The following is an 18,513-nucleotide window of genomic DNA, read 5'->3' as shown; positions in this document are numbered from 1 at the left end:
TGCAGTGCACTTCTCATCTTGCAAAATTGAAACTCCCAGCCCATTAAGCAATTCCTATCTCTCCCTCTCGCAGCCCTCGGAAATCTCCATTGTACTTTCTGCCTTTATGTGGACCCAATTTGATTGTTGTAGTACCTCATGTAAATAGAATCACACAGTATTTGGACTTTTGTAACCAGTTAATTTCATTACTGTAATAACTTCCAGGTTCACCCGCGTTGTGGCACGTGGCAAAAACGCATTCCTTTTTTGGGTTGAATAATAGCCTGTTGTGTTTGTATCATGCCATTTCTTTGTCCCCTCATTCATCAGTGGACACGTAGGTTGCATCCATCTTTTGGCTGTGATGAATAAAGCTGCCATGAACAAGAGAATTCTCATATCTCACCAGGAACTATTTTTACATTTTTTTGCTGGATCATATGGTATTCTATTTTTGACTTTTGAGGAACTGCAAGACTTTCTCACAGTGCTTGCTCTGGAAATTTTGTGTTTCCACCAACAATACACAATAGTTCCAATTTCTCTACATTTTCTGTTTGTTTTTAATATGCTAGCCATCCTAGTGGGTATGAGGTGAGTTAGTTTTGTTTTGCTTATTCTGTGGTAATAGAGATTGAACCTGGGGCCTCAGGCATGCTAAATAAGTGCTGTACCACTGATCTCAAGTTTATCTTTTGTATATGTGGGGGTGGGTACTAGAGATTGAACCCAGAGCCTTTGCACTGAGCTACATCCCCAACCCTTTTGAAATTGCATATTCTGAGACAAAGTCTAGGCTGTTAAATGTCCCAGGCTGGGTTTGAACTTTTGATCCTCCTGCCTCAACCTAACGGGCCTAACCTGGTACAGGGGTTACAAGCAGGTGTGTGTGCTATTATTCCCAGCTCCAGTGGGCTTTTTCTGTCTCAAAACCTTAAGCATTCTCCTATTTCCTCATTTCCAAAAATTTTTTATAGCTTTGAATTTTGCTGTTTAAGGTATTTAAGTCAATTGAAATTTATTTTTATACGCTCTGCAACTGTGCCAACATTGGTCACTAACTAGACTTGATCATCTCTTACTGACACCTGTGGGTGGTGGTGTGTGTGCTGCTCGGGTTGTTTCTGGTCCATTCTGGAGCCAGCACTGCTTCCTAGTGCTTTGGAACAAGTGGGGTTGGCCAGTGAGAGCAAGTCTCTTGTGTTGCTTCTTTTCAAAGCCAGCCTGGCTCTTCTTGAACTCTCTTTTTCAGTAACTCAGTGTTAGATTAAAAAACATCCTGATCCTGGTAAGCTTTGGAATGGAATGTACAGAAAAACTAACTTGGAGGAAAACCGAAGTGTTTATAACCTTATATCCTCTTACAGAGAAACCTGTGTGTCTTCCCCTTCTTAGCCATCTACATAGGCCTGAGCGTTCTTTCACCAAAGCTTGGACCACAGCCACTGCAGACAAAAGCTCATATTTCTGTTCTTAGCCTTAAAGACAATGGGGCTGGGAGCAAATTGCCAGATGAGAAGATTTGAAAAGGAGCTGAACAATCCGCTCTGCGGAGACAGGCTACTCAGGCAGGAGGCCTTGAAAACACAGCCCTAGCTTGCCAAGGGGAACCCTGGGGGATGAGAACAGGCAGTTTCAGAAGCCCCTGAGTGGAGGTGAGTTTTAAAATCCCCCTGCCCCAGTGCACAAGTGAAGAAAGTGAGGCTCTGCAGTTGCAGAGAGAAACCTCAGTGGGTCTGGTTTCTTTTTCTCCAGAGCTGAGCTCGACTTTACAGGAGGATTTACAGTGAAGTACAAGGTGCTGTGCTCCCAGGGCACCCTCCCAGTTGCCAAAAGACCTGCTCCAGTCTCAAGATTTCACTTTGAACTAGGTGGGTCCCTGGAGTAGGTGCCCCATCTCCACACCCTTCCTTCCCCTTTAAGAAGAGACTGACTCCTTGTTTCATAGTGTTCATGGAATTTATTGTCACTTATGGGGGGGGGGGGGTAAAGCCACACCCCGCTACAGGCAGAGGTGGCCCTGGGCCACTGAGCACTATTCACATGCTCTCCGTGGAGGGCCACGTCTTCAGTGGCTGCAGCTGCACTTCTCCTCCTCCGCCTTGACCCCCTCCCCACCTTTGCACACACAGTCCTTGGCACACTTCTCACATTCCGCAGGGCAGCAGGAGCCTGCAGATAAGATGGGGGTGTTCAGATCAATGCTCCCCATCACAGGGGAGGGCAGAGAGGGTGCTGGGGGCCGGGAAGTCATTCTGGTTCAGCCAGGATGCCATCCCCTCTCTGCTCTCACATCTGATGTGACTCAGCATCTATGGTGCTGAAGCTGCACGCTGGGCTCCCGCCTGAAGGTCACCCTTTACCCAGCCCACAGCCACTCTCCTGGGTGACAAAGAACTCCCAGGGATGGTGTGGTGAGCCCAGGCCGAGCTATTGTTAGGCCTTAAGGAGGAAGCCTGCCAGCATAAAAGGCCTTGAGAGGGGCTTGCAGGAAAAACCCAGAGGTGTGGCAGGGTCAGGAAATCCATGGGGCTCTGTGCTTTGTCTCACATCCAAAAGACTAAGGGAGACCCTCTCCCACCTCCTAACCCTCCATGCACATCACACTGCTGAGAGGGACCACGGAGCAGAACCCAGAGCCGCCCCCAGCCTCACTTGGGTGGTCTCCCCAGACACTGGAGGTTTTGAAGAGAGGGGATCAGGGAAGAGTTGTTTCAGGGCAGCGATTCTAATCCTCAGCTGCCCTTTGGAGTCTTCTGGGAATTTACAAAATATACCCCACCCTGGGCTCTCTGTTCTCCCGGGGGCTGCAAAGCCGGAAGGGGGAGCTTCCGGTCTCTCTGGGCGGGGAGGGCGGGTGGTGCACTCACTCTTCTTGCAGTCGGTGCATTTGCAGTCCTCGCACTTGCAGGAGTTAGCGCAGGTGCAGGATCCACCTAGAGGGGGAGACGCCGCCAGAAGGGTTAATTAAATCCGTGAACTCGGCGGCCCCACGCTTCAGAGGAGGAGATGCCAATCTGCTCTCACTGCTCCTCGCTACCTGGACGCCCCCATCCTTTACAAGGTTAAGGATGGGAAATAGGGGGCCCCTTCTCCTCCTCCTGTCCTTGAGCAAAGCCGTAGGGCGTGGGACTCTGCCAGTTAAGGGGTGTGGGGTGCCGCAGGGAGCTCACCAGTAGGACAGGGGCAGGTCTCGGGGTCCATGTCGAAGCAGGCAGCCAGCCAGTAGAGAGGGGAATTGGCTTCTCCAGGCAACTGAACGCACTGCTTAGCGGTGGCAGCAGGTGGCGCGGTTTTTATAGCCCCAGGCGGGGGCGCGCGTGCAAAGCCCGGGCGTCAGCCTCTGCTCGGCGGTGCTCGCTCTCCGCCTGTGCGCACTGCGACAGCTGTCTGCTGCCCTCGCCGCCATGGGTACCGCGCAGGGAGAAGTGCGCACGCACCGGATCAGAAAGCGCAGGAGAGAGGCGCTTGGGGTACCCCTACCTCGTCTCTGCCTCTCATCCCCCCAGTCTAGAATTCTTGGCGCCAGTTTCATTCAAACTGGGTGCTGGGTTGGGGGTACTAAGCGCTCTCGTGTGCACTGATAAAGGGCCATCTTCCCATGTGTCCCTGTCCAGCACCTTGAAATCTTTGACTCCTATCCCTCCGCTATACGAATCAGGAAAAAGGGGCCCGGAGAAGGGGACTCAGAAAGAAGCCTAGAACGATGGTCTCTGGACAGAAGGCCTCTGGGAACATTTTCCCATCACTACCCCCAACCCCCTCCTGACCCATCTTACATCCAGGAAAGTGGCTTATCAGAGTCAAGCGAGAAGCTGGCATGGTGGCACAACCTGTAATCTGAATTACTTAGGAGGCTGAGACAGGAGGATCTCAAGTTCGAGTTCAGCCTGGGCAATTTAGTGGGACCTTTTCTCAAAATAAAATATAAAAAGGGTAGAAGATGTAATTCATTAACAGGGTGCAGTTGAGTCCAATCTCCAGTACTGAAAATAAAAATAACAACAACAATACAAGCAGGTGGTGGTGTGGTTTGCTGGACATATAACCCAGCATTCCCTGGGTTCAGTTGCCCGTATGGGGAGTTGGCTGGGAATGGGGAGGAGGCGGTAAAAAGAGTCTAAACTGCTTGAGATTATTTCTGTTGCCGAGTCCAGATGCAGATCCAGCTCTGGGAAAATCTCCCCCACCTCCCCAGCTGGTTGCTGGAATTCTGGCATCATATGCCAAGGTGATGCTGGGATAGCAACTTGAACTCTGCTGTCACCATCTCTCCGCCTTCCCAGGCTGGTCCCAAGAAGGCTCCTTTGTGGCTGAGCAGGTCAAAAGTGTGAGACCTACTGAAGTGGAGATGCTGTCTTCAAAACACAGGGCCATCCAGCAGCCCCTGGGGCATGAAATGTGGGAGAGAAAAGAGAAGGGGACAGCTAGGAGAGGAACTCAGTGTCCTCCACTTGGCGTGTGACTTGGACCAGCTGAGTCACACACACCAGTCCTCACTTAAGGAGGTTGTGGAAATTTTTACTTTTACAATTAGCTTGGGGCCAACAGAGGAGATCAGGTAGAGTGAGAGGTGGAGATGATGCAGGGTTACACCAACTAAAGGATAGAAAATCCACAGGTGATCTCAGAAGAAAGCAAGGAGTCTAGCAAGTTCCACACCCATGTTAAAATTGATCCAGAGTACGATTAAGACTGTTGCTTTGTTCTCAATTGCCCAATTTACTATCGTGGGACTGAACAATTGGCCAGGATTTGGGGAAGTTGCTGGATGTGTACAAAAGCGAGTTTGTAACTGTCTACAAATAAGGTCTTAGAGTGGTCTGGATTTATTAGTAGATGAATGTCAAATAAGGAGCTTCATCCACAGGGCAGCTAAAGCTAGAATGGGTCACTGGTCTAGGAGCCCCCTGGTTTCGAGCTCCAGTTTGCCAAGTAGGTAGGAAGGCTCTCTGCAGTTTGTGCCTGGGTTTTCATATGAGTAGCCCAGATAATTACCTGTGGCTTCTATGGATGTTTTCCATTTGCTGGGATTTACAGCACCAAGTACCATGTTGAGCACTGTGCAAGGCTACTAAGCACTTCATATTACCTCACTGAATCTTTCCAGTTACCCTTATGTTAGACACTATTTTTGTAAGCAGGAAAACTGAGACTCAGAGAGATTAAGTAGCTTGTCCTGGTGGCAGAGCCAGGACTTAGATAAATCTAAGTGCAATATTCTTCAGCCTGCTTTGCTATCATCCATTCTCTATGATTTCCAGTTCACAGAGAATGGATGCTGCTGCTCACCAGGCTCCTGGAGTTGATTGTGCTTTGATACTGACACAAACTTCAGAGAACTGCAGAATCTTTGGAGCTGCAATAAGAAAAGTTGTCTTTCCTCCTCTCTCTGAAAAGTGCTCCATTCAGGCCCTCCATGGCCAGCAACACCTGGGAGGTGTCAGCTTTGGCCTATGACACTGCATGTTTACTGGTTTGGAGGCTGTCAAATCTCTGCCCTCGCACCTCCCTGTGAGGACTGACTCTACACTCAAAGTGGATCCTAACCAGGTCCAATTTCTTATCATTATGTTGAGGAGCCCAGCTCTTAACTTCAGGGACCAACCTACAGAGCCTGCAGCAATCATTGTGAGCTTTGGAAACTAGGTTCATTGCTTTTCCAACTGTCACCAGATTATTGATACACCAGGGGTCTTAACCTTGAGCAGCAAAGTGACTCTCTCTTCTCTACCTGTCCTTGTCTCATTCATCCAATGATCTGAGCAGCAATCCTGAGATTCCTTCTAGAAACTCATGGTTCTACCCTTCCCCTGTTCATAAGGAAGCTAGAGACAGCACAGGTCTCGGTCAAAGTCACACAGCATGGTTGCAATGAGGCTAGGTGTTTTGGTTTGTTTTTTTTCAGCTAGAATTTGAACCACATCTCTTGACTTTGATTCCACTGGTCAAACTTCCCAAAGAGATGATTTTGTAAATTAAATTCAAATCTCATAATAGCAAGGTTACTCCTCCCTTGTTTTTTCTATCAGTCTTTCTGATGACTCTAAGGAGACTCAGCATGGCGCCAGGCTGCTCCAGATCTCCTCAACAGAAAAAGGGCAGAAAAGTCAGGGAAGGGGCAGGAAAGGCTTCCAAAGGCCATAGTGCCCAGCTAGAAATTGCATGGCTTTGCTCTGTTGTCTCTATATTCATCTCCATGGTTACGTCATGTTTATGGCAAATGATTCAGTGCCTCTTCAATAACAGTGACACAGATTTCCTTTTAAAATAAATTTCAGAATAATACTGGATCAACTGATATGTAATTATAACTAAAATTAGATGGTGGTCGAAGGACCGCAGCCAGAGAAACATTGCCCTCCACAAGGCTGGTGTCTGGCGTGCTGAAACCTAGCTTGGCTGCTGGTTCTGTTGCCTGTCCCCTCCTGTGTCCTCCTAGCCAAGCACCTTTGTGCCATAGGTCACAAAGAGATTCTGCTCCTGTATGGCCATTGGCGGGGTGGGGTTGTTGACTGCGTCCATCTTTCTTAAGGTGGCCAGATTGGCCTCAGCCAGCAACTGCAACTATGCCAGTGTCTTGGTTCCCAGTGTTTGCTCCTGACTCTAAGGACCGGAACACACGATGCTCCCTAAGGGACCAAACCTCCTAATTTAACAGCGATAGAGATTGCCTTTGTGACTTGGGCCAAGGCCTGTACCATTTTGGGTTTCCTTCTCTGTTAAAAGAAGGCAGATGGTAGCATGGCATAATTTTCAGGAGTCTCAGAATCACTGCTCACCCAATGTGGTGAGTAGGGCAAGGCCAAGACAGCAAGGAGAGGGGCATTTTGCCCACTTCAGGTAAGAGCCTGGCTGTGTCAACAATCTTGCATAGCTGGGCAACTAACATCACAGAATACTAGATTCCCATCTGCCCTTCTAATCAGTGAGGAGCTTGAGGAAGTATGATTGAGTCATGATGAACTGACTGGGGTCCTTGTGGTTGGGTTTCCAGGAGCACTGCTTGATAGAAAATCGGTTCTCGTGTATGGTTGGGGCAAAGCTCTGTGGCTGGAGGGAAGGAGTTAGAGTGGAATGGTCCAGAAAAAGCCTGCAGGGGCCCTAAACTATAGGGACCTTTCCGATGTGCAGAAGCACAAGTGTAATGGGGTTCCCTATACTTCTCCAGACCTCCCTGCCATTGCTACCGGAAACTCACAGCTGCAGTGAGTGATACACCTAAGAGCAATGACTTTGGTGTCAGCCCAGAGTTTGAGTCCCCTGTTTACCTCATTCACGGGGAATAACAACACTTTTACATCTCGGTTATGGTGAACATTCAGTGAGATTCTTCCTATAGACTGCTTAATCTGCAACATGTTTTCAATAAACAGTTCTCCTAGAATCACTTTCCTATGTACACATTTGGAGCTCTGAGATTGGCAAATAGCAGATCTATTCTCCACATTAGGCAGCCCTCAGCGCCCCCTGCAGCCAGCCTGAGGCACTGCATCCCGTGGGCCTGAGGCAAAAGCAAGAAGTGCAGACTTTGCAGTCCCTCACCCCCTTCTCCTCCTATCCTGGATTGTTCTGCACTCTGTAGACATCAGACTTACAAGCCCGATCCCCATGACACATCCCTCTTCTCTGAGAGAGCAGGGGCACTGTTCAGTCTCGGAAAGGACAGACACAGGGAAGAGGTCAGACTCATACCCTGGAACAAGACTCTGCAGTCCAGAACTTTATCTAGGTGGTGTCTAAGGGCTTGAGGGGAGGAACGGGTATGAATTCTCCCTGGGCCCTTGGTCTCTTAGCCTGTGAAGAGGAAAACCTCAGCAATTCTCAGAGAGGACCCAGCGTCGGGCCCTGGTTGTCTGGCTCTCAAATGACCCTGGTTGTGCAGGATCCACAAGATGATGTTTTAAAATAGCTTAGTGACCTTGGCTCATGGGTGGAGATTGAAAAACCTGTCCAGGGAGGCACCCGGCATAATGACAGTGCAGATTAGGAAAGCACTCAGTACCAGAAGCACAGAGCTAATCCTGCCGCTCCTTCTGCCAACTGAACCCAACCCCACAAGACAACCCAGAGTTGCTCTGTGACCTTGGAGAAGACTCCGTTCTCACCCACTCCTGTACCTGAGGGCTGTTTGACAGAAGCAGGCACAAATACACAGCATCTTAGAGCCTACAGTGCCCATGGTGTGGGGGAGAGCCAGTGATGTCCCCTACCCAGTGCCAACCTCCAGGGACCTATGCCCCTCCAGGGACTATCCATGTGGCAAGTCATTTCTTTTTCTTTTTCAATTTTTTTTTTTTTTTTTTTTGTACTGGGCTCGAAGTCACAACCTTGCACTTACCAGGCAGGCATTTATGCTGCTGAACTAAATCCCCGGCTTCATTTTTTTTTTTTTTTTTTTGCTGGGGATCAAACTCAGGATCAAGCACTTGTGCCGCTGAGCTAAATCCCTGGCCTACCAAGTCATTTAAGAAATCTACAGAAGACGTTGTTCCTCCCCATCCACCAACTTTTCTTCCCAGTTCATATCTGCCTGGTCACCTAGTCTTGAAATGACCCAAATAACCAAATCTAGGCCACTGATACCCGCTATATATTGGCCTTGGGTTTTTTTTTTTTTTTTTTTTTTTTTTAGACACAGAGACTGTGACTGATTCAGCATTCAAGTCCACTAAAGAGGTTTGGTTGCACAAGACATCCTAGACCCAACAAAAAAGTCAAGCTAAGCTCGATTACTCACAAAGCAGACTCTGTACTCAAAGTAGTTGATTTGGGTGGAGATCCTAGGAAGCCATGGCGAGGGAATGAGGAAATATAGCAAGGAAGGAAGGAATGGAAGAAGGGAGGAAGGATGGAATGGAGGAAGGGAAGAAGGAAAGGGATTAAGGATTAATGAGCAGGTTACTGCCATAGACTACTGGTACTCAGTGCTCCTGGAGACTTCTACAAAACAGTACAGAAAAAGCCTCAGAGTTGTCTCACTTAAGCTGGGAAGTGCTGGATATTTATCTAACTTCCATTTGTCATTGGTCATTGACTGTTCCTGGTGCATTAACTCCCCAGAGCTCCCCATGGCCTTGTGCAGGGGTCTGGAATGCTTGTTTAGCAGGAGAAAGCCCCACACTGTTATGACATTTTGCAGTGAGCAGTCATCTGCAGGACAGAGCAGATGGGCAGCTATAGGATTCCCTATGATGCCACCATTTCTGGGTCCTGCTGGGTTAGTGTAAAACCATGCTCTGAAACACCAAACAAATCACACGTGAAAACTTTATTTCTCCAACCATTTTACATGAATGTCACCAACACCACATTTGGACAAATATATAAAAAGCACAATTTATTGTACAATCATTTCAACTTTTTGACTCGTACTGTACAGAACTTCCTAGGACCTTTCCCACCACAATGGATGGGTTTCAGGCACAGCAGCTGCACTTATCTGAGCTCCCTTTGCAGATGCAGCCCCGGGCACACTTGGCACAGCCTGGGGGGCAACAAGGACAGCAGCCTAAAAAGGTCAGAAGGTGGAAAAATCAGCTTTGGGTCCATATTTCCATCTCACCCCTGCCCTGATTCATATTAGCAGAAACCCTGGGACAGGAGGTTATGGGGTGTTAGCTGAAAGGGACCTCAGGGGCCATCTAGAGTCCATCAGAGGGCTAGGGAGAGGAACAGCTTTGCCAAGCTCGTGAACAATGGTAGATACAAGACTAGAACCCAGGGTTTGTGACTCCAGGATGGTGCTGTGTACCCTGTATACCCTCTGCCACCGGGCAAAGCAAGATCTCTCCTATCTTCTTCCTGTTCCAAACACCACGGTGCCCTCCTGCCTGGGTTAGCTGGGAATTTCTGTCTCAGGCATGTACCTCAGTTACACTTCAGATCCCTCCCAAACAGGCTAAACTCATCCAGAACCCCCTCCATCACACCATGGCTGGATGGTGGAGGATGAGGGAACAGATCTTTCTAGCTCCCAACCAGCAGTGTCCGTCACCATACTCACTTTTGCGACATGTTTTACAGTTGCAAGTTGTACATTTGCAGTTGTCTCCACACACACACATTCCTCCTAGAAGAGAGGACACAGCCACCATGACCATGAGGACAGAGATGGAAGGGAATACAAGGCCTGCTGCAGACTGTCTCAGTGCCACGACTGCTGGGCTGCGCTTGGGATGTGTGCTTAGGAACAAGAGGGTGAGCTTACTGCAAAGCATTGACCCAGTGGTGAGGACCATCCATCCGATGGTTCCAGCCACAGGCCACAGACGGCAACTGGAATGACTGTGTCAGTGTCACTTGGAGTTTGTTAAAACGCACATTCCTGAGCCCACCGCCTAAGACAGTCTGATTCATAAGTCTGGGTGAGAAAAACAGTCAGTGGTTTTGAAAAGCAGCCCAGGGTTTGTGACTCCAGGATGGTGCTGTATACCCAGTATACCCTCTGCCACCGGATTCTGATGTGTAATCAGGACTGAGAACCACTGGACTACACAAGCTCCAGTCAGCCCAGGGTTCCTCTGGGAATTCTTACGCCTTTCATGCCTCCTCATCTTTGCAAGGCAGTGGAAACCAAGAGCAGCGAGGAGGAGAAAGGTAAGCGAGCCCAAGTGCACACCGCACTTTGTTTTCTTATCGTAATCTCCCAGGCTGTTTCCTTTTTAACTCATCCTGTCCATCACTTTCGGTTCCATAATGATAAAGGTTCGGTCTCGTTGGCAAGTGTTTGGTACAGACATGTGCTGTAAAGGGTGAGAGACGCTCGCTCCAAAGACTTCCAGATACCATTTTCCTAGGCTATGGAAGCCCAGGACAGCTGTGAACCCCAGCCTTACTCCTGGATAGCACATTTCCATGGTGCCAAGCAGTTTTAAAGACTCAGACATCGACATAGGCTCCCTGACAAATGCTTAATGACTTTTGCGTTCTCCTAACAATCCTGTGATACAGCTAGCTGAGAATTAGTAACTTCCATCTACAGATAAAGAAACTTGGATCCAGGAATATGTAGTATAGATGAGTGGAGGGCAGCAACGGACCCCAACTCTGTGGCCAGGTTCTGGGCCAGAAGGAGCCCTTGCCCTCACTCCGATGGCTGCCCCTATGGGCCTGCAGGTAGAGGGACCAAGGATTTTAGGTGCCTTTCTCAGCCATTCCCTTTGTCAGGACCACCAGTTCCAGCAAATCAGGTTCCTGCATGCTCCCTGTAGGATGCTGCTGTGAGTCTCAGGAACCCGGGTGGGCGGGCTTACTCACCAGACATGCAGGTACACTCCCCGGGGTCCATGGTCCAGGCGTGTGAATGGCTCCTATGTGTGAAGACTGACTGAAGAAGGGAGGCTGCAGAGCGGCCACAGACTCCCTATTTATAGCCATGTAGGTGTGGACTGCGGCTCACCCCACCTCTCCCTGGGGCCAGACGCCCTGCACACGGCCCAGCCAGACGCCGTAGGCTGAGGAGAAAGGGCAGAGGAAGCCAGAGGAGAGATGGAGCAGTAGTCATTTGGGTGACTTGTCACAACTGGATACAGGTGGCTGCACCCACGCCACCTGCTAGTGTATCAAGGAGCCAGGCTCAGGCTTAACTTGGCAGCTCTGTGCATCTAGTCTCCAAGTCCTATGCACCCTTCTATGATCCACCGTTTCTGTTCCTTCCTTCTTTGGGGCTACTCCTACTCTGGTTCAGAGCCTCATTCATTTCCTCCTGGTTGACTCCAAAAGTCCTCAGTGGTAAGAAGGTGGAAAATTAGGGGCTTGTGCTCCCCTGGAGCTTGCAACCATTCTTTGTAGACCACAGATGCAATGGTAGAAGCAAGAAAGGACTTGGGGGATTTAATCAGCACCCAAACTCCATCACAGTCCTATCCTTTGATAAAGGCAGCTGCCTACCTTTCAGTTTTATGGAAAGTGGGACTCCAAATGTACCCACAAGCTTCTGCTCTCACCGCTCCCCACTGCAGAAATTCTAGGGCCCCTGCTGAGTGCTCTTCCTCCAGAAAGCTGCTTCAGAACCCTCCCTCTGTAAGCTGAAAGAAATCTATGTCCTCTCTGGGATATGCTTGCACATTTTTCATGCCATTTACTAATTTCTACTCTGCTGTATGCTTATTTGAACACAAGGCTAAGCAGATAGGCAGGCTCTTACCTATCCTTCCTACAGTAGGAGGTTGCAGGGGAAAGACCAGTGTCCGAAGCTTCCTGCCTGCTCAGCGTTCCCCACAATGGTTAGTGTATGTGAATGAATGAATCTGGTGAATACCAGAGTGACTGAAGACATGAGTGAGAGTGAATGAATGAGTGAAGGTGAGGGGTGGACAAATGCATGAATCTCCTGCATGATGAGGACTTCTGCTTGGACATGTCACCACTCAGAAAAGTCAAAAGATGGGGCCTGACCATAACCAGTAGAGACAATTCTTCCCAGTCCTCAGCTTGATGAGTTCTTCACCTCTAGTCCATAAGAACCATCTAGGCCTCAATCTGATCCATGGAACCCTGGATGTGTGTGTGTGTTTATTGGGGACTGAACCCAAGGCATCGAGTCATATCCCCAGAACTTTGTTATTTTTCATTTTGAGACAGGGTCTCCCTAAGTCACCAAATTGCTTGGGCTGGGCTCATACTTGCAGTCCTCCTGCCTCAGCCTACCAAAGTGCTGGAATTATAGACAGACCTCATTGCACTCAGCTAGAACTACAAATTTGAACCAAGAAATTCTAATGAGGAGAAAGAATTTGGCACCATTGTCATCAGAAGGACACTGGAAGGACATTGGGGAAACCCAGGTAGAGGCAAGATTGTAGCAACTCAGGAACAGTGCCTGACCTAAATGTGTGCATAGCTTAGTAAAAAAGTTGATTCATTGTTTACCTTCCCAGTGTCCCGAGCATGAATGCTGAATTTACTGATTTCTTGTCACTTGCCTGGATGCTGATAACCACATGCTCACAGCTGGCAGTCATCAAGTTATCACATATTTCTAGTCTCTGAGGGTGACATTCCAGATGACCTTGGGATAGTTCTCATCCCACTAAAATAGTAAAAACAAACCCACTGGTGCCATGATAAATCAGACTATGTCCAAACTAAGGAAGAAAAGAGGCAGCTCCTTGATCCTTAGAAATCTCTTCCTGATCCATGAGGATCATTTCTGACAGCATACATACGACACCGGTTTCTTACCCAGTCCAATAAAAACCCAGACCCTAGACAGATTTGGAGAGACAGTGCCTTGAGAACAGAAACACCCCTTCTCCATGCATTAGCCATTTAATAAAATGTCATGTCTGCTTCCAGGACTGATTGGTTATTTTTGAACAGTGCTTAGTAGGAAAAGAACCTCCAAATTCAGTCACACAAGCACCAGACACTGTGCAGAGTCCTGAAGAGCAAGTCTTGCATGAAAACAAAGCCATGCGAAAGTCAGGAGCAAATCTCAGTCCAGAAAGCCTACGGTGGGGTTTCTCCAAAAGTGCAGAGTATGTGTCGCCAGTTGGTATGGATCTTTGCTTCTGTGGTAATAGAAATGAAAACTGTGCTAACAGTATGAATTTACAGTCAAGAGCTTTAATTGGAAAGTCAGAGAAAGCAGGGAAGAGACTGTCTTGAAGAGACCTGGAAGGGGCACAGCTCCAGCCAAGATCAGACTGTCTGTTAACAAAAGAAAGAGGCCAGCTTTTACGGTCTGCTGAGATGGGTGCAGATCTGGTTGGTCACTACCTTGTTCTGATTTTGCAAATTCTAGAGAAATTCTCATGCCTTGCAGGACAGTCCTGTTGCAGGACATGATTGCTCCTGCAAAAGGACAGGGTATGTGTGTTGGGAGAGGGGTCGGTTTTGCAGAGACTCTGCCAATATCCAAGGATCCAAGGTGACTGCAGGTTTGGGGCACCGACTGGAGGCTTCTGGGTGCACAGTACCGGGGGGCTGGTGCAGGTGGTTGTAAAAGCTGACAGATTTATTCCTGCGAATCTCTTTGCTTGGTGTCCTCAGTCGAAGAGTATGAGATAAGTTTGATATATTTGAAGCTAGTAAGCCTTATATTACCCGTTTTCAGGCACTCCCTGAATGACTAATCTGCTTACATGCACACCTGGGTAAGGATCTGATGTTTTGTTTTGTTTTGGTTTGGGTTTGAGACACTGTCACCATGCAATCCAGGCTGACCTTGGACTCACTCTATAGCCAAGGTCGAATTCAGACTCATCATTGTCTTGTGTCACTCTCCTCATCCCCACCAAGTGCTGGGATTAGAGATGTGTGCCACACATCTCATGCCCGATGCAAAGTTTTAAGGTAATAAAGCAGACAGATACAGATGAAAGAACGTGTGTACCCCACTGAGCATCTGAAGTCATTTTTTTCCTCTGCTGGTAATGGAGGCTGAACTCAGGACCTTTACCCTAGCCTCATCGTCAAACATTTTGTTTTTTGTTTTTAATTTTGATACAAGGTCTTGCTTAGCTACTATGTTGCCCAAGCTAGGTTTAAATTTACGGTCCTCCTGCCTCAGCCTCCCAGAGTGCTGGGGCTATAGGGATGAGCCATAATTCCTGACAAGTCTCTACTTTTTGTTTATTTTTCTGCTTGTTTTTTTTTTTTTAACAACAAAAGCAGCTTTTAAGTCCCCATATTTCTTCTTCAGAAGAAAACACAAATCATGCTTTTAATGAGTAACAGGTTAAGAGCCTTCCTCTGTCCCTCTGGTGATCCCAACAATTTTATTCTCTCATCAAGTTCATCCTGGAGACACGATGGCAAAGGCCTTGCTTGGGGAAGTGAGGGAGTAGGAAAGAACATAAGCCATGCTTTGAACGGGTAACCAGTCCTGAGGTAAGGCCCAGAAACGTACCTGCCCTTTGCCATTTTGGTGGTCTCTGATGGTCTAGTTCCAGCAAGGACCCAACCAAGTGAGCCCAGAGGGAGAAAAAGATTCTTCTTCACCCATCAGCCCTCGCTCCTCCCTCTTCACTGCCTGGGCCAGCATTGTTTTCCTCCTTGAAAGATTTATGGCATGATATTGCTTAAGCCCCCAATTGAATGAAACAATCAGAATCCGATCCCTTCCTATTTACATATTTCCCAATGTCTGGGCTGTGAAGATTGAAACAAACATGCAGTGTTGGCCAGGCTAGTCCAGCTTTAGCAGTGCCAGGGCCGGTCTGGTTCTTTTTAACAGTTTTGTTCCTGGACCATGGAAGGGAGCAATCACAGGCCCACACGGCTGCTCTGTTTCTTAGCTCCTGATCTCTGGGCGGCAGGGTGAAATCAGGAACGTGTGTGCCAGCCTAGAACATGCAAAGGCTGACCAACACGCTCAAACCCACACTTAGAAAATAGGTATTTTTAGGGAGAAAAGGGTACTGAATATTATCAAAATATCGTGTACAACATAAAATACCAATTTCCCCAAATGAATGTAATTATTATGTATCATATAATGTATTGTTAATTGTTGTATGTACTAGTTAAATTAAGTATGTATTTCTTTGGAGAAGTGATCATTTAGCCTTCTTGTAGGATTCCAAGAGTCTTTTGAAATTCTGATGTAAGCTCTTGATCCTCTTTGTGGGCGGGCAAGATGCACACACAAGTTCAAGGTTTGTGTATAATCACTATGCTCAGGGCCATGGTTTCGAAAGACTTTCTCTGTGTGATGGGCTTGGACCAGCGATGGCATGGGCAACTCTTCCCAGAGCTGCTGGATTTTCCTGTACCTGGTGCCTTCATTCTGTGCTCCCCGCCCACAGCCTCGTACTTGGCAGGCTCGCAGGAGGTAGCTTCACTCGGGAGCTGCTAGTTATGCTTGCAGCTGGGATTGTCATCTGTATACACGTCCTGGCCTTGTGACATGGTTGAGAACTTTCCATGTTTGAGGTGCTGAGGAAGCACGGGATGGGGTGGAAGAAGCACACCACCAGCTCCAGTGGGTGACAGGCCAAGCTCTTGGGTCATTTCTTCAATGATCAATAATGTGTCACATGCTGAGCAGAGCAGAGTCTGTCTCAAGGGTTAAGTCTGCAAAGGGGCCAGACACAGTATGAAGACAGAGATGCCGAGCCCTTGTCTCATTTCAGTCACCCATGAGACACCCACATGCCCAAGGGAGAGCCACTGTTCTCAAGAAAAGTAACCTTCGAAAGATTTACGCTGGTGTTGTTCAGACAATTGAATGCAATGCCTTGTGCTCTGGGTGACTGATTTGAGGATGACAGTGTATAATGTATGTACCATTCTTGCCCCCAATTGACATGCTTTAAAATATTATTTTTTTCCTCTCTTTTCTTTTCTCTTTGAAATAAAATGGATTTGAAAAAGCAACAAAGAAAGGAAGGAAGGAAGGAAGGAAGGAAAGAAAGAAACAAACAAACAGAGAGAGAGTGGCCCTCACAGCCTTGGGAAGTGACCCAGGCAACTGTTACCATAACCCGTGGTCAGAGATGCTGTCTACAGCACAGCCAGTGGGGGGCTGAGAATGCATCGCCCTGCAGAGTGACCGCTGAAATTAGTGATTTGAAGTTGACAAGAGCAAGGAAAGCTAGAGGGCTTATTTAAGCTTTTTCCTGGGTAAAAATTTCTCATTTTGTGCAAACATTCTATTATCAAAGTCTCATGAGGGCTCTGTTGAAATATGTCAGGCTGCAATGGGTAATAGTTTCCTGCAGCCCAGGGCTTATTTTGCTGTCCTGGCCTTTTTGTCATCTTCGTGCCATGGCGCCATCATGGTTGTCCCTAACTCTCTTATTTGGAGGAGAAGTTGACTCGGCATGAGACATAGGGGTGAAGTCAGAGTAGGTAGGGATATTCCCATCATCTTGAGTCTTACAGGGTCACACTAGAACACTGGGAAGCCGGGGACCAGGTGCTTCTTGACCAAATGAGTATACAGGAGCCCAGAGAGATGGGGCCCACCCCTCAGTCACTAAGCTTAGCCTGTGGGGGAGGAATTTGAACTCTGCTGCTTTCTCATTGCTAGCAGCCACTCTTAGATCTGAAGTACTTGTGACCAAATTGTTCAACAGTTTGAAGCCTGTGTGGCTTTATAAACTGTATCATTTTATAAACTATTTATTAATTACATTTTTTATTAGAGAAAAGTTCAAACATACTAAAAAGTACAGAGAGCATTCTACCTGCCACCCAGAATTAGCTGTCAACCTTGTCATGTTTGCTTCAGCTCTTTTAATTATAAGAAATTTTAAAAAGGTTGACAAGCTCATGGCTTTAAACATCACCTGTGTGCCGGTGACTCCTAGCTTATCCTCCCAGCCTGGGCCTCTCCTCTGAACTCCAGACTCATATTTCTGGTTGCTACTCAACAGCCGCACAAAGAGACCAAACAACACCTGAGACCTGGTTCACCCCCCGCTTCGTTCTTACCAGATCTTCCTAAAGCCTCGTCTGCCTCCATGGCGGCCACCTGGTTGGAGCCACTGTCACCGCCCACCTAGATTCAGCACTCTGCTCCTAACTGGCTGCCCCTGCTGGTCCCCTAATGCTGCCCATCCTCTTGACCTCCCCATCCTCTGTATTTGGCATTCAACTCTCAGAGTGATCTTACTAAAAGTCATGTGATGTCTCTGTTCTTCCCTTAATACTCAAGAGGATTTCTATCTCAGGGAGTAAACAGCAAAGTTCTTAGTCACCCACGGTCAGCCTCTCTTGCTTTCTGTTTTTGTCTCTTATAGCCTTGTTCCACTCCAGCCTCCTGCCCCCCCTGGAGAGTCCCAGGACCTTTGCATATCTCCAGAATCTTCCCCTGTACATCTGCTCAGCTTATTCAAGTGAGGGCTACTCTGAATACTTTATTTAAAATGTCTGCCTTCTCCTCCAATACTTCTTGGATGCTTTTCTTTTTCTTTTCTTTGCTTAGTAATTATCTTCACAAGATAATGCTATTTATTTTGCTTATTTGTATTGTTTATTGTCTGATTCTGTTTTCAAATGTAAATTCCATGTGGGCAGGAATTTCAATCCTGCTGCATATCTAGAAGTAGCTGGCAAGCTGGGCATGGTGGTGGACACCTGTAACCCCAGCTACTTGGGAGCCTGAGGCAAGAGGATCACAAGCTCAAGAACAGCCAGGGTAACAGAACAAGATCCTATCTCAAAACAAAGCACAAATAAAAGTGCCTGGTATATGATAGGTGCTCAGTTTGGCTTTTAACATTTTTTTTATTTTTTTGTACCAGGAATTGAACTCAGGGTCTTATGCTTGCCAGGCAGGTGCTGCACTGCTGAGCTATATGCCCAGTCCTCAATTTGTTGAAATAATTGATCAAAGTCCTTTTTATCTTCCTTCTTTCCTTAAGGAAGTCAATGATAAAGTTCATGTGTGTCCTTCCCATCCTTATTTTTACTTTTTTCTACACATGTGGTCATACATGACCTGTGAATGGCATTTCTTTTTGCTTTAAAAAGTATATAAGAAGTTCCATGATATAAGTGCTGTTCCACAATATAATCATTTTGAGACCCAACCACATTGAAACATGACTAAACCACACCATCATGTCATTTGAAGAAGTC

At 47.5% G+C, this 18,513-nt stretch overlaps 2 protein-coding genes and 1 long non-coding RNA gene across 7 annotated transcripts in view; 1 reads left to right on the top strand and 2 right to left on the bottom strand.

The window, feature by feature from the left end:
* The window catches only part of LOC106028133 (uncharacterized), a 54,331-nt gene that overhangs the window by 12,620 nt on the left and 23,198 nt on the right, over positions 1-18,513 (top strand). The gene's annotated exons all lie outside the window — the stretch shown is intronic.
* On the bottom strand, positions 1,920-3,393 carry LOC100716374 (metallothionein-3). 2 transcript variants are annotated; one of them, XR_010046969.1, is made up of 3 exons: positions 3,156-3,355; positions 2,853-2,918; positions 1,920-2,154 (listed from the first exon to the last, which is right to left on the bottom strand). XR_010046969.1 is itself a non-coding variant. In XM_063247351.1 (3 exons), the coding sequence occupies exons 1-3, from the start codon at positions 3,184-3,186 to the stop codon at positions 2,051-2,053; spliced, it is 207 nt and encodes a 68-aa protein (XP_063103421.1). In that variant the 5' UTR covers positions 3,187-3,393; the 3' UTR covers positions 1,920-2,050. The 2 variants fall into 2 exon arrangements, 1 of the variants encoding a protein (XP_063103421.1); XM_063247351.1 differs by having other exon boundaries at positions 2,847-2,918; positions 3,156-3,393.
* Mt4 (metallothionein 4) lies at positions 9,239-11,388 on the bottom strand. The gene is made up of 3 exons (XM_023566014.2): positions 11,242-11,388; positions 9,989-10,054; positions 9,239-9,493 (listed from the first exon to the last, which is right to left on the bottom strand). Exons 1-3 carry the CDS (start codon positions 11,270-11,272, stop codon positions 9,402-9,404), a joined length of 189 nt encoding a protein of 62 aa, XP_023421782.2. The 5' UTR covers positions 11,273-11,388; the 3' UTR covers positions 9,239-9,401.

Source organism: Cavia porcellus, unplaced genomic scaffold, assembly GCF_034190915.1.
Source record: "Cavia porcellus strain 051 isolate PalLab524CR breed Dunkin Hartley unplaced genomic scaffold, mCavPor4.1 scaffold_4, whole genome shotgun sequence".
Classification (NCBI taxonomy): Eukaryota; Metazoa; Chordata; class Mammalia; order Rodentia; family Caviidae; genus Cavia; species Cavia porcellus.
Note: the sequence above shows the minus strand (reverse complement) of the source record. Positions and strands in the feature narration are given on the sequence as shown.